Below are 21,907 nucleotides of genomic sequence, written 5' to 3' on the forward strand. Positions count from 1 at the left end.
ATGTAGCCTAATCTAACCTCGGTACTAAAGTTTAAATATAGTTCCCAGAGGGAGAAACCCCTTGTTATACAGCATCAGATAGGCAATTACCAGGTAATGGCTATCAGAGCTTTGCTTTTCTAGATGCATGTTTGCTGCATTTTAGAACAGTATCCAATTTTCCTTGTATTAGAAAAATAAATTTCCTTTTTAATAGCTTGTCAAAACAGAGATCCCATTTTTAATTTATGCTGAAAAATGATTGGTGAAAATTTTACCAAGAAGGCAGAGCTCTTGTTACTACATTCCCATTGCATCATGCTGCAGTAAAATAGGGGTGGTCCAAACATTCATCTCTATTTTTCCAAAATGCCAGAGAAAAGTGGTCTTTTACCCTAGCCTATACAGGTTGAAACAAGAAGTGCATTGGGAGAGTATATAGGAGATACAAAATTTTGGATACATATATGTGCATTAGGAGGGGGGTAAAGTATGGTGAGACTGCATGCAAAATCTATTAGCTAAAATATTTCTGCAAAGATAATTTCTTAAACCACATTGGCCTGACATCACATAAAGAAAGAAAAACGAGCGAAAATGGGGTTTTTATAGGCCAAATGACGATACTGAAAATACAAAGCGAATATTTCGAGAGGAAAAACGCCTCTCTTCTTCAGCGCGAAACGAAACGGAGAATCAATAAAATCCAAAAATTAAAAGAATTAAAACCAACTACCTAACAACCATAAAAGCGAGTTATTCGCCAATATCCGCGATTTGCACAAAATCCAAAAAAACATGAACTGCCATCGACGGATACTAGCGAGCAATTTACTTAATTAATGCAAGTTTGCATTAGTTAAACTTGCTCCTAATGCAAGTTTATCAGATCAACCTATTTTGCCGCCCCCCACCTAAGAAATCCTGGATCCACCCCTGGCACTAGCCCTACAAATTTCTAATCAAATGAGCCCTTTTTGAAGCTTCTACAACAATGCTTTCTATCCGTCGATGTCCATAATCCGTCGATGGCAGTTCATGTTTTTTTGGATTTTGTGCAAATCGCGGATATTGGCGAATAACTCGCTTTTATGGTTGTTAGGTAGTTGGTTTTAATTCTTTTAATTTTTGGCTTTTATTGATACATCGTTTCGTTTCGTGCTGAAGAAGAGAGGCGTTTGTCCTCTCGAAATATTCGCTTTGTTTTTTCAGTATCGTCATTTGGCCTATAAAAACCCCATTTTTGCTCGTTTTTCTTTCTTTATGTAATATTTCTGCATATTGTGAAGTTTAAATTGCTATAAAATTAAGACTTACAAATCTTTAAACTTTATGCATTTTGATTGAACAATGGTACGAGGCTCATAACAATTCCTTGTGCATTTCTGAAGAAGATCTATTTTGCCAGGTTTCAAAAATGGGTTTTCACCCTGGTTTAAAAAACAGTTTGGTTTGTCCATTTGCACTCTTTTTTAATCATTTTTCATCAATGACTAGTCCATAATGCCAATCTGATGAAATAAACAAACAAAAAATAACTAGTACAATAGAAAATTGTAGATAGTAGGCTTTACTGTCTTAGTAAATAGAGTGAAATCCTAGACAAGGAACTTTTTGCTATCAGGGAAAATAATCATATTAGGAGAATCAAACTTCACAGACCAAATTAAGAGCCTAAATTGTGATTTTGGAAGCTGTTACTGAAAAAAAATCAAATGAATTTACTGAAAAAGATGTGCATTGTTATTTTAATATATATATGCTGATATTTATTTCTTAAAATCTTAATTATTTTTTTTATTTCTTAAAGTTATAAAAATGAAAACATTTAATAGAATTTTTTCAGTAAAGTACAAACAATATTCTGGCTTTTAGAAGCCATAGGGGTTTAGAATCCTACTCATATTAATTTCTGCTTATTTTGAGTTGTGTATTGGTACTGATTTGTGGTAGTTGTATGCTTGGTAGATTATTTGATTCTATTGTTGTTCATTTTTGGTTTAATGGAGTCCTTCACTTTTTTTGGAAAACTTATTTTGCAGAAATTTTTTTTAATTAATTTCTACTTGTTTTATATTGACATGGTCTTTTTCAGGAACAAAAGACTCTTCCAAAGTTAAACAACCATCCCTTTCATAAAAACCCTAAATACCCCTGGGAATAACTTACAACCCTTGCCCCTAATCTCTGGGGTTTGTTTAAACCCCAAAAGCCTTGTTATATGATATTTAGACTATTTTGAATAGAATGGCTATCTCAAAATTTCTATTAGATGCATTTTGGGACAATACAACATGTGTTGGGGTAGTAATTCTCCCTTTGATTATTTTTGATTATTAAAAAGGGCAATAGCCACTTCAATTTCTAATCAAATGAGCCCATTTTTAAGTTTTTACAACAATTCTTTCTATAAAAACCTTATATACCCCCAGGGCACAACTTACAATCTTAGTCCTGAGGGCTAAGGTTGCCTTTCAATCACCCTTTACTATTAATAAGGGCACTAGCCCTCTAAATTCCCAATTGAATGAGCCCTTTTTGAAGTTTCTACAACAATAATTTCAATAAAAACATTATACACCCCCAGAGCATAACTTACATCCTTTGCCCAGGGGGTCATGGGTGGCTTTACATCCCCAAAGACATAATTTCCAAACCTTTCAACTATGTTGAACAAAATGGTTATTTCAAAATTTTGATTTGATGTTTTTGGGGAAATGGTGGATGCAAGAGGGGGGTTAGTTGCCCTCTAATCACTTTCTACTAGGTCATGAAAAAGGGCACTAGCCAGTGCTAAATCCAGGGAGGGCAAGGGGGTGTGCCCCCCTAGCATAGTTTAAAGTAGTGTAATTTACTTAATTAATGCAAGTTTGCATTAATTAAACTTGCTCCTAATGCAAGTTTATCAGATCAACCTATTTTGCCGCCCCCCACCTAAGAAATCCTGGATCCACCCCTGGCACTAGCCCTACAAATTTCTAATCAAATGAGCCCTTTTTGAAGCTTCTACAACAATGCTTTCTATAAAAAACCTTATATGCCCCCAGGGCATAAATTACAACACTTGACCTGAGGGCTGTGAGGGGGTTGTCATCCTCAAAGACCTAATTTCCAGAACTTCAACTATGGCGAACAAAATGTCCATCTCAAAATTGTGATTGGACTTTTTGGGAAAATGGTGGGCCTGGGACAGGAGTTAACTGCCTTTCAATCCTTTTCAACTAAACAGGGCAATAGCCCCTCCAATTTCCAATTGAATGAGCCCTTTTAGAACCTTCTACAACAATGCTTTATATAAAAACCTTATAGCCTAAGCAGTAAAATTTTACTTTAGCTACTTTTGGCTATCATGGAAAGGTGTTAGGTTAGGAAAATGAAAGTTTCAGGGATGGGTCTACAGACTAAAGTATGTCACAGGAAGGTATTTTGTAGTACCCATCTCCACTCCTTCTCCCTCTACAGGGTCCTGAAATTTGCCTACATGACAGGTCTATAGCCTGCCAATTAAAGTTTTGACAAAACAACATTTTACTTTAATTTTCAGTTATCAGTTTCTTTTTCTCTGGCTTTAGTTCTGAAAATGCAATTACTGTTATTTGAGAAGAAGTTTAAGCCATATCAATAGTTTATTTTCAAAATTTAGGAAATATATTTGCACAACTTTATAACCTTATTAATTGGGATTGAGCAAAGTTGTGAAGCTGAAAACAATTTTGTTGCACTTCACTCTAAGCAGAAGATCTATTTTGCAGGGTTTCACTTTTATTATAGGGTTTCAATCATGTAAGCAACACAGCAGCAACAGGGTTGTGTGAAATTGAATAAAGGACTGTTGGCCAATTCTGTGAGAAAGATTATTTATTTCTACCCATATTTTGCCTTAACTGCTTATATTTGTACCTAGGTGTTATTTTAAGTGGATTCCCTTGGTGTGTCAAGTTGTTTACCTGGATTTTGAAGTTAGAATTTTTTTTATTCTAATTCCCAAGGGACCTACCCTTTGTCTCAATTCATCTAAACAGCTGATCGAACAGCTGTGGCTGTTTGTAAATAAAGCCAAGCTTCTTCTTCTTCTGAATTTGCAGTCAGGAACGGAGCACAGTTGCCAAACGATAATTATTAAAAACGCCACAGATTACGTTGGCCTTCCGTTTTCTGCGTACTTTTGGTGATGATTTGTTCTGCGTACTTTTGGTGATAATTTGTGCAGAAGGGAGCAATATCAAACAAACAAGAGGCCGAGTTGGTACCAGCGGGATTTAATCCTTAAACTGCTGGGACTAGGTGATTTGAGTATTGCACTTCCCACATTTTGTCTACCTCAAGAACTTTCAGGGCAAAAAGAACTTCAAATTAGAAATTATATTGGCTGAGAAGTGTATTTAGAAAGCATATTGGCATATTATTCGCCAGGACCACAGAATACGAAGGTGTGTAACTTGTAGAAATTACATCCTTTGTGTTGACCTTGGCGTCCTTGAGAGTGGATCAAGTGAAATCTTAGAACAGTTTTTTTGGAATAATAATTAGGACATCGACTATTTTATATACTTGGTGATCAGTTTTGATTATTCTTTTTATCGAATCCTGTGCAATTATCGAATTTAAGCTCGCGATAAAAGTGCCTACGTGACCGCCCGCCCACGTGCCCGTTTAAATTTTAACCCGGGCGCCAAGTTTTGATCGCTTGGCGTTGTACTGTGGTTTTGTTTTCATCCGAGTTCTCAGCAAAGAAATAGAAGAAAATGCCGCCGAAAGTGTCAACAAACAAGAGAACCCGGGTAAGCCCAAAGAAAAATGAAGATGAGTGTGGTAGCTGTAGACGCGAACTTTATGAACAGTCCCAAGCTTTGTCTTGTGATGGTTGTGATAAGTGGCTGTGCATAGATTGCGTTGGAATCTCAAAATCAGAATACCAACTATTTTGCAAAATGACTGACAGCCTCACCTGTGAGTGGTTCTGTCCTGTGTGTAAGGTTACTGGGAATAGCAGCCTTGGCTCAAATGCTACACAAAAGCTTATCGAAGCTACCGTTTCAAAAGCTGTGACCTCTTCTCTGGATCAGTTTCAGCAAGATCTTAAACAAGAACTGGGGAACATTAACAGCAAAATCTCTAACTTGGAAAGTGAGATCGCAGGCAAGTGCACCCTAGCAGAAGTTGAATCCAAATTAGAAGATATAGTTACGAGCAGGCTGAACCGGTGTCAGAGCGATACTACCAAGAACTTTGAAAGTGATGTTAGACGGATCATCCGTGAGGACAGAGAGAGACAGAAAAGGCAGCTCAACATCGTAGTTTACGGAGTTCCTGAATCATGTGAAGAGGCAGCTGATATTCTGATGTTTATTCAGGATCATCTTGCCCAGTCATACAATCTGCCCTCTGTCAAAATTTTGAAGCCGCAGCGGCTCGGGAACAATCCACCGAAACCAGGTGACCGACCTAGACTTGTCCTCTTCCTCACTGATAACTACAAGATAAAAAAGGAGATTGTGATTAAGTCGAGGGAGCTGAAGGGTGCTGTGCAGTTTCACTTTGACCGCACAAAGGCGGAAAGGGAGAAACGAAAACAAATCCAAACTTCAAAAAACGGGGCAGCGACGGAGCACTAAAGTGCCCACTGCCTGCTGAGGATAGCCCATATGTAAATAGTTTCCACAGTTGTAGTAGTGTCGATGATAGTGATTCATTTAAGAGTGGCAATAATAGTTGTGCTTTCCATTCATGCTCGAGCCCTAGCTCATCAGATATTAGTTTCAAGAGTTTGCCAAAAGTGATACATTATAGTAACCCTCCACAGACTAGTCAAAAGAAATTATTGAAGCTTTTTTACACGAACATTGATACAGTGACAAATAAGCTTCCTGAACTAAAACTTACAACTACTGCTGAAGAATACGATGTGTTGTGTATCTGCGAGCTGACCCCCAAGAACTCTACTACCCCACTGGAAGATGATCATATCATGATCCCCGGATATCGCCTGTTCTCGAATCTCTCAACTCACCCCAGAAGAGGCGTTGCTGTTTATGTGAAGGATGTATTACAGGTCAGAGATTTGACTTTGAATCACGATTAGTCCCCATGGGTTGAGAGTGTTTTTGTTAATATTGTTATTGGGGGGAAGCCACTTCTAATAGGATGCGTTTAGAGAAGCCCAAGCAGCCCAGATGCCGCTGCCTCTTATGGGGCTCTTACTCAATTAGCTGATCATGCATCTAAGCATTGTAACCAAGATTTTATTTTAATTGGAGATCTAAATATGCCTGATATTTTGTGGGTGGATGGAGCAGGTTACCATCAAAGTTCAACTGCAACTAACCCGTTTGTGGAATATTTAGGCAACAATAATCTGTACCAATTAATTGATCAGCCAACCCGTTACAAAAACAACCAGATACCATCTCTACTAGACTTGACAATCACTAACAACCCAGGACTGCTAGTGAATACTGATTACCTGCCCCCCATTGGCGCTAGCGATCACCTCTGTATTTCCCATGACTTGCTAATAAGTCAACCACCAAACAACTGCACCAAACGAACGTATACCGACTACAGCAGGATCAGGGAAATACTACAGGCGGTTGCATGGGATCAAGTGACTAACAGTGATGATATAGAGCAAGCCTGGCTAAATTTCAAGAACGCCGTCCTCCATGTTGAGCAGCTTTGTACTTCAACGTCTTTTGTCAAGGCACCTAGAACACTGCCTCACATAGATCGACCCATTAAAAGAGCCATGAACAGGAAGAAAAAGGCACTTTCGAAGTACAAGAAGTGTGTATGCACACGACACTGGGAGCATTATGCCAGAGCCAGGAATAAGTTGAGACATCTAACTAGGCATTTTATGGCAGAATATGAGGAGAAGATAGCCTTTAGTATAAAGGAAAACCCTAAACGATTTTGGAGGTATGTGTCCAAGAAAGATAAGAACAGGCGATCAATACCATTCTTATTCAACGCTGAAGGGAAAAAGTTGGAAGACCCAGAAGCTATAGCAAACTTGCTTAACACTACCTTCGCTTCGAACTTCTCCTCAGACTCATCAGCTGAACCCTCATGTCCTGACCCCAGACATATCGAACATCTTATGCCGAAACTCATCATCACGACTGAAGAGGTTAAGAAAAGACTATCAAAGCTGGACCCTAACAAAGCCAAAGGACCAGACGGCATCCATCCCAGGCTGCTCAAAGAAATCTCTGATATAGTCACCGAACCGCTCTGCTCCTTGTATAATCTGTCTTTGAAGACAAAGAAACTACCACCTGATTGGCGTACAGCAACAATAACTCCAATATTTAAGAAAGGTTCCAGAAGCCAGCCAGAGAACTACCGGCCCATAAGCCTTACCTCAGTCGTTGCTAAGCTGATTGAAGGAATTGTCAATGATGCCGTTATAGCTCACATGACAAGGAATGGTCTCCTTTACAGCGGCCAACATGGCTTTAGAAAAGGAATGTCCATTGAAACGAACCTGATCCAAGCTTATGAATCAATCACTGAGGTTATCGAATCGGGATCCCCTGTAGACGTGTTCCTACTGGACCAGGCAAAAGCCTTCGATAAAATGTCCCACCGGTACCTGATGATTAAACTGTCAGCATATCACATTGATGTAGACGTAGCCCAATGGATCCATAGCTTTCTGTCTGATAGAATCCAGATTGCTGCAGTCTACGACCACAACGGAAACCTCGTGTACTCGGCACCAGTAAATGTCAGAAGTGGTGTGCCACAGGGAACTAAGTTGGGCCCGACTTTATTCAACCTCTACATTAACGATGCTCCTGAGGTTGTCCAGAATCTGCTGGAATTATATGCAGACGATTCCAAACTCTTTGGACCTGCCGCTTCTGACGAAGACTGCAATGCCCTGCAACAAGACTTAACAAACCTCTGCCAATGGGCCTCAACTTGGACACTAGAGTTTAACCCAAGCAAATGTAAAGTTTTACATCTTGGACTGAACAACCCTTGCCATAGCTACCATATGTTGGACTCTACTGGTGCTATAACACCCATCCAAAGCGCAGAGGAAGAACGTGATCTCGGGGTAATCATAGATAATAAGCTGAAGTTCCATAGTCACTGCCGAACTCAAGCCGCAAAGGCAAACAAGATCCTAGGCCTAATCAAGCGATCAGTGACTAGTCGCCACCCCAGGGTCATTAAGAAGCTTTACACAGCCCTTGTCCGCCCTCATCTTGAGTTTGGGATGGCAGTTGCAAACCCCCACTTTAAATGCGATGCAGAGTTGCTTGAAAAAGTCCAGAGAAGAGCTACTAGGCTCCCATTTGCCAACCAACAAATCCCATATGAGCAACGCCTAGAAAAGCTTGATTTGCAAACTCTGACCTACCGTAGAAAAAGGGGGGACGTAATTTTGGCATATAAGTTGATGAACAGCAGTGTTATCAAGCCCATTCTCGAACAGGACCAGTCTAGCAGAGCGCGAGGTAACCCCATAAAACTCCGCCAAAGATTCAGCAGAAAGCGTGAGAAATATAACTTCTTCACCAATCGCGTTGTTCCGTTGTGGAATTCACTGAGCGATTCAACTGTTTCCGCAGCTTCAGTTAACAGCTTCAAGACTGGCGTTGACCATGACTGGAGGAACAAGCCATGGAGGACGCAGTGGGATGAGCCTGCATCCACCACTAGGGTCTATTAGTGTGTGATATTCAACTGTCCTGTATACGTGTAGGATGTGATGATCCACTAATGAATTGTGCAACGAACTCCTGTCAATACTACCTGGCGACATCTACAGGTTCCTGCAACCTTAGTCGCTAGAAGATGCGATTTAAGGTAATTTAAGGTAATAACACACAGATTTTTAAAGGTCATCAAAGGTTAGGACCCTCTAGAGGGAGAAGAAGTGGAGGTAGGTACTTCAAAATACCTTCCTGGGACATACTTTAGCCAGTAGACCCCTCCCTGAAAGTTTTATTTTCCTAAAATAACCCCTTTCCAAGATAGCCAAAAGTAGCTGAAGTAGAATTTTACTGCCTAAGCCCACAGGGCATAACTCACAACCCTTACCCTGAGGGCTGTGGCAGGTTGTCATGCTCAAAGACCTAATTTCCAGAACTTTCAACTACATTGAACAAAATGTCTGTCTCAAAATTTTGATTGGATGTGTTTGGGGAAATGGTGGGAATGAGAAGGAAGGTGCCCAATGGATATTCTTAAAAAAAATTACATTCTATAGAATCTAAAAATAATATCCAACTACACTTAGTATCAAGATAAAATATTATGCTAGACAGACAATAACATTTCTAAGACTCTTACATCTTTATCTACCTAGCTGAATATTTAACTGTCTATGTAATATACATAATATCTACCTACTTGGATAATAATGTAGCTTAGTGTTTTTGATATATATCCAACTAGGCAGATAAGAAGATTCTCTAAGCAGCTAGGGGTTAATATCCAACTAGCCAGATAAATTGTTTCTCTTAGGCAGAGAGAATGTCTGCCTAGTTGGATAATAATGTTCCTCAGTGTTTCTGATATATATCCAACTAGACAGATTATCTAAGCAGTTTGGGGTTAATATCCAACTAGCCTGATAATTCATTTCTCTTAGACACAGCATGAACATCTAACTAGTTGGATAATACCAAGTCTTAACACTCCTGATATATAGGCTATCCAACAAGGAGGATAAGTAAATTCTATTATGCAGTTTTGGGATAATATCCAACTGGGATACCACTGGATGGCTAATTTGACAGTGTAAATATATATACAAATCTTTAAATTAGCCAGCCAACCAGTATTTTAGCAAGTCTAGGAGTCCAGCTGGACATAGGAAACATAGATAGATAGATATTTAGATAGATATTTATTGCAATAAAAGCCACTTTGGGCCATGGCAAAAAAAGGAAAATCACACAAAATAATAACAAGATTATAACACTCATAGCAAAGTATGGTAGCCTACATAACAATAACAACGCAAAATTACAAAACATTACAAAAACATAATAAAGCACACGATACCATTAAACTAACATAAATAGATAGATGTATGTTACATCTATCAAGGGCCATGACTACAAAAATAACAAACAAGAAAACAACTTACACACATACAACAATACTTTCCACACTCACCCCACCCCTTTTACAAAAATCTATCTCTATGTGACATACCTAATTTTATATACTTTGCTATCATTCTTATTGTCCCATAATTTTTTTATCCTATTACTGAAACCAACCACTCACTTGTCCCCACATTAACAAAAAATAATTCTTTCCTTAAATCCTGTAATTCAGGACAAAGGGCCATGAAGTGAAGCAGATCCTCACAATCCTCATAATAAGAAAACAATTCTTTCTCTATACTTAGATCTTCTGATATATATTTAATTAGGCAGATAAGTAACATCTGATGCAATCAGGTGACAATATCCAACTAACAATAATTCTGTTAGAATAAGTATTGACATTTAACTCATTAAATTTTTTAGTAATACAAGACATTTTATTTTTACATTCTATAGAATAGAAATTTATAGATATTATCCATTGGGTACACTCCCAGAATGAGAGGGGGGTTAGTTGCTCTCCAATCACTTTTGGCTATTAAAGGAGCACTAGCCCTTTCAATTTCTAATCAAATGAGCCCTTTTCAAAGTTTCTATGGCAACTCTTTTGATATGAAATGCCCTAGTTTAAAACCAACCAAAAAAAAATACATTGTGCCAACATTGTTCTTTACTTAGGCAGCACTATTGTGCTGCCTATGGTTATACTATGTTAGCTTAAACAAAGTGGCAGCAAGTCTAAAAAAGAGCCAGCAAGAAAACTTTGGTAAAATTATATTTTAGCTACTTTTGGTTGCCCTGGAAATGAGTTTGGTTAGGAAAATGAAACTTTCAGGGATGGATCTACAGGCTAAAGAATGTCCCAGGAAGGCATTTTGAAGCACCTAGCTCTACTCCTTCTCACTCTAGAGGGCCCTGACCTTTGATGGCCTTTAAAAATATGTGTGTTATAAAAGTGAAACCTTATAAAATAGATCTTCTGCTTAAAATGAAGTCCAACAAAATTGTTTTCAGCCTCACAACTTTGCTCAATCCTGATTTATATTTATATATGCAAATACATTTCCTAAATTTTGAAAATTAACATTGATATGGCTTAAAATACTACTCAAATAACAGGAATTGCATTTTCAGAACTAAAGCCAGAGAAAAAGAATCTTATAACTGAAAATTAAGGTAAAATTTTGTTTTGTCAAAATTTCTATAGGTCTAGACTTGTCATGTAGGCAAATTTCAGGATCCTTTAGAGGAAGAAGGAAAGGAGATAAGTACTTCAAAATACCTTCCCAGGACATATTTTAGCCTGTAGACCCATCCCTGAAAGTTTCATTTTCCTAACCTCACCCCTTTCCAAGATAGGTAAAAGTAACTAAAGTAGAATTTTACCAAAAATTTTGCTATTGAATATAAATTAGTATATATAATAGGCTATTGAACATTAAGGGGTAAGGGCAGTAAAGTAGTTTCCATATTTAGGAATGACTAGTGTCCACAATTATTTCATGGTTTCCATATGGAAGCAGTAACTACTACCATTTCACTGTTATTGTGGCCTTGTTTATGACACCTACCTTTATTCGAGCAATTTAAAATGGATATTCACTGTTGCCCATTTCTTCTTCTTCTTCTTCTTCAATTATAGGCTTCGGATGAATCCATTTAACCTTTTTCGTATTGTATGATTATGTCAGGGGTGTCCTGGGAAATCAAATATAGAGATTAGACTATTATTATTCAATAATAGGCTTTATACATCATTGATGAAACCACCTATATTTAGGCAGTTAAAGACAGCTTTGAACAATTCAGCATCATCAGTTGAAGAGTGTCTTCTTTGTGTTAGTTTGTCAATATTAGGGGTTAGCTTGAGGCGCTTGAATATAGCAAATAAAGTTAGCCATTCTTTTTTATGGTTGAGAGTTGCCACAGGGCAACCAAAAAGAACATGGTTGATGGTCTCATCATAGGTTTGACATAGGCGGCAAAGAGGGCTCATTACTGTTGGAATGGTTGTGTTTTGATAGAGATAAGTTTGGCTGTTAAGGCCAGTAGCATTTGATCGTATTCTGTGGTACATCTTTGAGTCTTTCCGGGATGTAAATGGGATTTAATGGGATGTAAATGGGATTACTTTTCTATAAAGACTGAGTTTCTTTCGTTTCTTCTATATATGTTAGAGGATTAACGTCTCAATTTGTTCAGGCATCTATTAAAAAACTTGAATAGGTAGCAAACCCACACAACTTCGCCGACTTAAGGCCATTTCAATCCACCACCTGAATCAAAATAAACCCCTCCTTTCTGGATGAACCACTATTGAGCAATCGACGAGCGGCGGGTTTAGACTTGGGCAGGGGCAGCTGCTTCCGCTTTGTTTTTTTTTACATCTGACATTAAATCATTTTTATTTATATTTTTGTACTCTTATTAAGGTACTTAGTTGACTAAGAAAATTTCGCAATTGTAATTTTTGTATACCTTGCCCCTAATACTAAATAGTTTATGCGGCCGTAAACCGTCACTGCAATCAATCATTGCTTCAATTTAAACTGTCTATTATCGTGAAAGAGAGGTGGTCTTCCTTTCCAACAATATCGCCGGAATTTTCTTTGATTTATCTTATTCTAAATAATAATTCGTTTCAATTCAAGAGATATATAGTTTACTGGTCTTCAGGGTTTCGGGTGGCTATAAATGGCTGATTTATAACGATAGCATATGATAATTGACTAAATAGGATCTTCCTTTTTTATGCCACATATTTGGTTGATATCAATGAGAGGACAGCTTGCAGAAATTAACTGAAGAAGTGTTGAAAGACCATGCATCTCTTTAGACATTTGGGGTTATTAACCATTAGATAGAAAACTCATTAGTAGTCAAAATTTGGTTTTAGATTATACATGTCTTCAACAATAGTGGCAGTATCATTTGGGACTCTGTCTTATATTCAAAATGTCAAACAAATGTCATAAATATATCGAAAATAAAGACCAATGACTAAATTTTTGCTTGATAGCTCATCATACAAGACCAAATGCCAGGTTGATATTCGTGAATAGTCAGGCTCTGATTGATTGGATTCTGTGGAGAGATTTGGTCAGGATTGTAGTCTCGTTGTTTATCAGGCCAGTAGACCGATAATTTTCACACTTTGTCTTTGAACTTCTTTTGTGGACTGTGACCATTATTGCCTTTCACCCTAGCAATGAGCTGACTGCAGTACAGCTGTCTATGTCACTGATATCTTCTGAGACGACTTTTATTAGCTTCAGATTGACACTGACTGGTCACAGGGGTACATCTTTGGTCAAAATTCAGAAGCTCCTTTTCTGTTTTGTTTATACACAGTTTTTAATCAAAAAGAAAAGGTCTTAGCAGTTTCATTCCAATTACAAAAACATTATCAAAAGTCTAGCGCACAAATCTGATACATGAAAAAAAGGCAAGAAAAAGAAAAACAGTAATCATAATAATAGCAATCTCTCCCTCTCCCCCCTCTTCCTAAAAATCCTTGAAAATCCACTAATTCCAACCTATTTTGCGACAAATACATTCGCCAGAAAATTTGTTAATCCTTTGAGTGCACTTTCAAATCAGGAAATCAACAAAACTGCCTACATGTTACCCTTTCCAATAGTTCTTGTCAAAGACTCTTTAATGAAAAAAAAGGAAGAAAGTGTCTCAGAAATAAAGGTCTTTCCTAAAACGATTAAAAAGGTCACCATTTGATCCACTGGCACCAAATTTCCTCATACAGCAACAGCAGGGTACAGATTTTTCAATGAGACAGCACCAACGATATTATGATAATGGGCTGGGAAACAACATTTAACCCATTTGGTATTCAGCTATGGCTAAACCAAACAATAAAAGAAGACGAAAGGTATTAGTTTTAAGAGGGACGGTTGTTACAGTTTATGTACCTTTCTATTTTGAGACAGGATGCCATTATATATATATGGATGAAGGGAGGTCTGGTGCCACACAAGGAAGAGCCTCCTATCCTAACTACGCATATAACTTGGCTAGTGGTAGGAAATAATTTCATCGGTTTTTATTTTAGTTCAGTCCTTATTTAGAAGTAAAACCGTTAATTACCGCCCACAGTACATGAGTCATGTAAACTAGTCACTTACCTAATGGTTCCTTGGCCTTATTGTCTGAATGGCCAAATGTTCCTACCTTCTCTGCAGTAAATTAAGGTCCACAAGGGAAACTGATAAGAAACATTTTCTTATTTTCCAAGACGTTAAACGTCACTTTTCAGTGGGAGCACAGAAGTTTTGGTTTTGCCGGTGGTAATTCAATCAAAACATTCAAAACAAATATTCCACCCACTCCCTTTTCAAATTCCAATAAGTAAATACAAGACTAGACGTTTTTACAATTTTGATTCCTTCCTGCATTGCTATAAAGCTTTCTGACTTAATCAATATAGAAAATTAGAACGAACCCCTTTCTTTTAATGTTAGTTAAGGAATGATGATGGGGAACTGTTTGTTTATCAGTCACGACTTTCAAGAAAGTTCATGGTCAAGTATAATATACCGAATCAAAATTAAACACCTGCTAGCAGATCTTTATTCCCTTCAAAATTCAAAGGCCCTATTCTGTCAGTCTAACACTATTATAGGTTGAAAATTTTCAACACGGTTATTTTTAAGACAGAAAACATTGTTCATTTGCATGCAAAGAAAATGTCAAAGAAGTAAATTGTTCCATTCTTTCATACAAGATAAATTAAGTATTAATAAAATGGAAAGAAACAATTGAACAAAAGTAAATTGTATAAAATACAAATAGAATAAACAACATTATTTTCTTGAACAAAAAATATTTTTATTAAGAAAATAGTAAAAAAAAATCCCAACAGAATTACAATAACTTCTTCAGGTAACTTCCAATGTTTTCACAGGGTATTAAATACATGCACGACCAATCTTCAATGGCTACTTTTAACTAAGATCTAGTTCTTCGGAAATAACTTCTTCGGCTGATTGGACTTCGAGATACTGGTCTGAAAGGTGAAATGATTTATTTTGATTAATTTCTTTACAAATCATATCAAATGACGAAGTTATCTAAAGAGTAACTCATCATTTCTTAACCAGCTTTGGCATAGCACAAAATCATTTATTTTGATACCAAAAAAACACAGTATTCAAATGTAAGCATCTAGTTTCTTTATACACAAACGTTCAATCTCTAAGTGCTAAAAAGAAGGATAAAGACCCTCCTGAGCCATTTCTGGTGCGCAGGGCATCAAATCGAGTTTCATTCACTGGGTCTTATTTATAGGGATAAGTAGACACCTTGCCGCCCAGCCTTACCGCAACAAGGAAAAGTACTATTTTATGGAAAATTCAATCTTTTCGTAATTATTAATGTCCGCGTGAAAACAATATTGAAACTATATTGATTAGGCCTTTTTGGGTATAGTAAAAAATTAATATACGGACGACGTTTATTAGGGCGGTTAAAAGACATATATCAGTCGCATGGTTTAGGCTGATTCTGCCAATTTTGACATTGAGAGAGATTTTCTTTGAAGATCTAAGGCATAACAAAGAAAAAGAAAATAATGAAAAATAAAACAAAAATAACGAAAAAGGTAAATTTGCAGTTTTCAACATAATTTAGCTAGGATGAAAGTGAATATATCACTTGATGCCTTTTCTTATACTCTGTCACAATTCAAAATTTGTTTCTTGGGCAAATTCCGTTTTGAGCCCTTAATATTGCCCTAAAAGTAAAACAATCCATAACAATCAAAGGTTAAAAACATATTTCTAAATAAAACTGTCTAGAGAGAAAAAAATGCCATTTCAAGCTGATTAAGAAACAGTAATCATTACTAATGGTAACTTTAATAGTAAAATCTTAATATTAGTTGTAAATAGTTTTTGAGAGATTTCTAGCTCTTTATACAAATTTCTATAAATTTGTTTTCCAAATAAAATTTTACTATTAAGACCAATGAGAGGAATAATTAGCTTTTCTGACCAACTCTAAATTGTGATCTTTTATCACTAGCTAGTTTTTATACATCTTTTTAAACCTTTGGTTACTGTGGGCTGTTTTGAGTCCTTTTAGCTCTTTAAGGGTTCAAAATAAAATTTCATCCCGAAGTGACTATTAAATTATGAAAGACCAGTAAAAAAGACATCAAGTAATTTATTTACTTTCATCGCAACTAAATTATTTTGAAAACTGCAAACTTACCAAAACAGGCCTAAGGCAAATCGAAAAGACAAGAACGGAGAAGAGTAAAACACACCTCACCTTTAGACCAGTGAAAAAGATAAGGAAGAAAAACAAATTATCCTATGTAAAGCAATATATCACCGCAAATGAAATACAACAAAAAGTATATAGAAAAACGAGAACAGAAGCTATAAAACTAAAACAGGAAGCTAAACACTAGAAAACAGATAACTAAAAATGACTAAAATTCAAAATAAATCCAAACCAAATGCTGACAAGCTGAAAATACCCTCTACTCTCTTCTGTTTTACAAAATACCTACCAATATAACCAATTTTGACACGTAGTTCAAAGCTCATCAATAGTCTTCATATATTAGATCCTACTATAGCTGTTACTAAACTTATAGAAAAACACAACCAAAAGATTTCAATCTATGGTTGGAAGTGACTCCTTCTACACTAGTTACATTGCCACAGATCTTTTTGCTCTCTTTTGTTAGAGGTGCCTGTGTTCTTTTTTTCTTTTTTTTTCTTTTTCTGAATTGTTTTCCGTCCTAGAAATTATAGTGATCTTTTGATTTTTGTTTTGTTTTTTCTTTGTACTCAATTATTTTTATTTTTTTATGAAGATGGGTTTTCCATAAATAGTAGTAATAATAATTACTACTAATAATAGATATATTAGTAATAATGAGTTAAAGTGCAATTTGCTCGGGGCAGAGACCACTGATTATTCAAATAGCTAATCAGAAGCAAAGGTTTCATAATCCATCACTACTGAAATAATTGAGACGTTATTACTTGTTGAAATAGGAATTTTGCACATATTTTGGTCAACATAATTGCCAAGTCCCAGGGTCCAAGCAACTTTACCCCCCATAAATCAACTTCTTGTAAATAGTCATTGGTGCACTTATTTTGACTCGTTTTTGTTCGGGAACTTTGCCAAACATGATCTTCTTAAATTCGACAAAATTTATATCTGAAGTTAAGAAAAACGAAAAAACAAGCATAATTCATATTTCACTGTTATTTTTACAATTAACGTTATAACTTTGTTGAGTAATGCTAGATGTAGTCACTGGTTTAACTCTCGGACACAAATTATATAACCTTTTTAAAAAGTTTTCCATTCCCTTTGTGATGTCTTTTGATCTCCTGAACTGAAGATTCAGTCCTCCTATAAAGCGAAAAAAAATATTAACTAAGAAAAGAGCAGCATTCAAGTACCTCTGTGTAGTAGACACTGACTTTAAAGACTCATTTTTTCGAGCTGTTCTCTTGAAGGTCCTTTGCTGTTCTTGTTTCTGCTTTGATGCTTTTGGCTTTGGCCTGTTAAAATAAACTTGAATTTATTTTCAGTTTCTAGTAAAAAAAAACGAATATAAAGTAGTATGGTTAGTAAGAATTAACGCATATGAAGACATTTTGAGTTTCTACAGAGTGGAAAACTATTAGTGCGTTCGAGCATTCAGGGGTACATATCCAACAAATACGATTACTTATCGGAAGCGTTTCAAGAGACATAAATGTTGTCAGGGGCTAAAAGGATCAGTAGTTAAAACGGTCTGGGATGGTTTTCAAATAAGTTACACCTCCTATTCCTGGAACATGTAGGATAAGTGAGAATAAGTAACACAATATATAAAAAAATTCAATCTTTTCAACAACTGAAATAAATGAAATTATATGCAGAAAATCTGATGGCACAGTAATTGTACCATATATCACACCCTATAGGATTTGTAAATAATATTTTGGTACTTGCGTGTTATAGTGACCATACTGTTGTCCTTGATCTGAATAAACTGGTTTCACTGTCTGCATTTGGAGATAATTAGCTTAGTCTTAGTGAGATAAAATACTATGCAGGTATATTTTAATTAAATATTTAATATATAAAGTTGGTTAGGTTAGGTTGGATTAGGTTAGGTGTTTAACACAATGCGTTCTGGGCAATTTGTTTTCCATTATTCTCTGTTTTAGTTACGATAATTTTGTTACTAAAGTGTTATATTCTCATTATTTATTTATTTAGTTATTAATTGAAAACCCGTCTACAAAAACTAGAAAAGGACGGAGCAAAATATGGGAAAAAAAGAAAAGAAAACAATAGTACGAGACAAATATCAACAAAACCAAATCAAAACCAAATAAGAACATCAATTATAAATAAATCAAGGACAAAATAAGAATAAGAAAAAAATCAAAACGAAGCTAGTCCAAGGACAAAAAAAGAACAAAGTAAAAGCAAATTAACACGTACAACATCAACATATTCATACGTAAATATATATATATATATATATATATATATATATATATATATATATATATATATATATATATATATATATATATATATATATATATATATATATATATATATATATGTATATATGCATATATGAATATGCATATTAAGAAAAACAGACTGTTATCTAAAATCCATAAAAAAAGAATCCTAAAAACAACGTCATATTATGACAGTTTCTTTAGTTTTGTGTAGTGTCTTGGTCACCATGATTGATGCTAATTAGAAGAAGATTTAAGAGAAAACAACGTCGTAAATACACATGTTATCACGAAATACAGATCTTTAATTTCCGCTAGTTTAATTTTCGGGAATATTTCAGAAAGCCCTGTTTTTTTTTCGGGAAAATCTGGAGAAACTCCGGAAAGCTCGGGGATAGTTGGTTGACTATGTGTACTACCTAGGAGCCTATACTTTTTATACAGTGTCAACCAGAACATCATTGTTCTCCAGCCAGACTGTAGTTTTGAAGATCAGGTCATACAGCATAGAATCAGTCTAAAAGAGGTTACAGAGAATTATTTTAAGTCATGGGAAAGTCACTTTAGTCTTCTCCTCCATATGGTTAACGTTAATACCCTGGTGGAAAACTAGTCCCATCTCCTGTACCACAGAGGCTAAAAATGTTATTCAAACAAAATCGTCAGACAGAATCAAAGTTTCTCAATATTAAGCTTTCTTTAGTGCCTGTCATTTCTGCCCCCCCCCCCTCCCTGCTACAACTGTACCGCAATTCAAACAATTAATGTGATTAAAAGGGACAAATAGCTTTGAGAATCAGACATAAATAAAGACTAGTAAGTTACAAAATAGACGTATCAACTATTACATAATTCTTATCCATCCCGTAAAAAAACTGCATTATAACTCTTTTTCTTTTTTCTTCTTTTGCTTCGTTTCCACGCACTGTTTCTACTCACTATATATTTGTCATTCTGTATATTAAAGTAATTCACTTATACATAAAATTAAAAGAAATGTTGGAACTTGAATTGAATGGAACTTGATTTTAATTTTTGCGAATTGTTGATATTTATTTAATTTTCCTTCATCTTCAATATTTAAAGATGCTATTGTATATACCATTATTTAGCTAAACGGCTTTAAATAAATTTAATTTCTAAACATTTGAATAATAGTCACACTATGCTGTTTTCAGTAAAGATTTAGATACATAATGAAATGCAAAGATCAATTCAGAGTCACTGATGTCACCTGGGGAGTAGAATTGATGTTTTAGATGGTGTGTTTTAACAGAAACAAGTAGCTAGCCTGTCGCCCGACCTTGTGGCAGCTGGAACCAAACGTCAGGTAAATTTTCTGGTAATTTATTTTCATTTTTCTTCAATCCATTTTTATTGTCAAGGAAATCATTAATGGATAATACAATTCATGCATTTGGGTTGATTGATTGTTACTGATCAGCTTTATAGCCATATTATAGCCATATCATAGCGATATATAGCCATATAGCCTTATAGTTAAATAGCCTTATAGCCAAGTAGCCAAATAAGGCATTAATCCACTGTGCAATAGCAGGTTATAGATTAAGACAACGAAACATAAATAAAACTAACACGTAACAATAGAGTAACAAAAAATCACATTAAAGAACCGAAACCATTGGAGCCATTTAAGAATATGGCATACTTGGCACTTCTGATTGGCTAGTGAGTTTTACAGCGTGTTTCCATCAAATTCTAGCCCTGCTAATAATTTTCCCCTAAAAGTTTTGCAGAAACACGGAAATATGAACATTCATTTAAACAATCATAGGCAGCGCAATCGCGCTGCCTAAGTGAAGAAAAATGTTAGCACAATGTATTAATAATTTTTTGTTTTCTTTTTCCATACCAGTGCACTTCGTATCGAAGGAGTTGTCGTAGAAACTTCAAAAAGGGCTCATTCGATTGGAAATTGGAATGGCTAGTGCCTTTTTAATGGTAGAAATTGGTTGAAAGGTAGCTAACACCCCTTCCACGCCTACCACTTCCCCAAACACATCCAATCAAAATTTTGAGATAGCCATTTTGTTCAGCGTAATTGATTTCCAGATAAAAAATATGTTTTGAGGAGAACACTCCCCCCCATAGCCCTCAGGGCAAGAGTTATGCTATGGGGGAACATAAGAACGATGTTGGCACAATGTATTATTTATCATTTTTTTCTTTTAGACCAGGGCACTTCGTATCGAAGAACTTGTCGTAGAAACTCCGAAAAGGGCTCATTTAATTGGAAATTGAAGTGGCTTGTGCCCTTTTTAATAGTAGAAAGTGATTGGAAGGCAACTAAAACCCATTCCACGCCCACTATTTCCCGAAACACATCCAATCAAAATTTTGAGATAACCATTTTGTTCAGCGTAATTGATTTCCAGATAGAAATTATGTTTTTGAGGAGGACACTCCCCTCAGCCCCAAGGATAAGGGTTGTAAGTTATGCCCTGGGGACATATAAGGTTTTTTATAGAAAGCGTTGCGGTAAAAACTTCAAAAAGGCTCATTCGCTTGGAAATTCAAAGGGCTAGTTGCCCTTTTTAATAGTTGAAAGTGATTAGAGGGTAACTAACCCCCCATCACGCCCACCTTTCCCCCAAACACATCCAATCAAAGTTTTGAGATAGCCATTTGGTTCAACGTAGTTGAAAGTTCTGGAAACTAGGTCTTCGAGGATGATGACCCCTCCACAGACCTCAGGGCAAGGGTTGTAAGTTATACCCTGGGACGTGTAAGGTTTTTACAGATAGCGTTGTCGTAGAAACTTCAAAAAGGGCTCATTCGATTGGAAATTGAAATGGCTAGTGCCCTTTTTAATAATCGAAAGTGATTAGTGCCCCATCATATTCAATAACAATTTTGAGATAGCCATTTTGTTCCACGCAGTTCCGAAGTTCAAACAGTTCCGAAGGCTTTAAAATTTCAAACAGTTCGTGGTAACGAACTGCAAGTAAGGAGTGACCCGGCTCAATGGTAACCGAAACTCTAGAAAACGGTATTCTGATACAAATAGATACATCAAAAGAATCAGATTTTAATGCTGATTTCAAATATATAAGTTTTCAGAATATATCAAGTTTAATCCTACCCATCAAAAGTTACGCACCTGAGAAAATTTGGCTGATTTTCGAAAAAAGGGTGAAAGACCCCCTAAAAGTTATAGAACCTTAATGAAAAGCACACCATCATATTCCGTGTATCAGAAAACCCTAAGTAGAGATGCCATAATATCTCCGGGACGAACCACGTGGTTTATGGTTTTTGTCAGTGAGAATTTGAAAAACAGGAATTTTGTCACATTTATGGATTGTTTTATGGTTTTTGTCAGTGAGAATG

General features: G+C 36.0%; 2 protein-coding genes across 2 annotated transcripts in view; both read right to left on the reverse strand.

The window, feature by feature from the left end:
• The window catches only part of Ctr9 (RNA polymerase-associated protein Ctr9), a 66,736-nt gene extending 54,865 nt beyond the window's left edge, over positions 1–11,871 (reverse strand). The window contains exon 1 of the mRNA XM_089108475.1: positions 11,624–11,871. The gene's annotated coding sequence lies outside the window, so the exon portion shown is untranslated. The remainder of the gene's footprint in view (positions 1–11,623) is intronic.
• A 3,033-nt stretch (positions 11,872–14,904) lies between these two features.
• The window catches only part of LOC148953771 (uncharacterized), a 29,313-nt gene continuing 22,310 nt past the window's right edge, over positions 14,905–21,907 (reverse strand). Inside the window, exons 4-5 of the mRNA XM_089086809.1 lie at positions 17,492–17,593; positions 14,905–15,072 (exon numbers count right to left, since the gene is read on the reverse strand). Coding sequence (XP_088942935.1) covers positions 15,015–15,072; positions 17,492–17,593 — 160 coding nt within the window. The 3' untranslated portion in view covers positions 14,905–15,014. The remainder of the gene's footprint in view (positions 15,073–17,491; positions 17,594–21,907) is intronic.

Source organism: Artemia sp. Qi Xiang Cuo, chromosome 3 (genome assembly GCF_049724085.1).
Source record: "Artemia sp. Qi Xiang Cuo chromosome 3, ASM4972408v1, whole genome shotgun sequence".
Lineage (NCBI taxonomy): Eukaryota > Metazoa > Arthropoda > Branchiopoda > Anostraca > Artemiidae > Artemia > Artemia sp. Qi Xiang Cuo.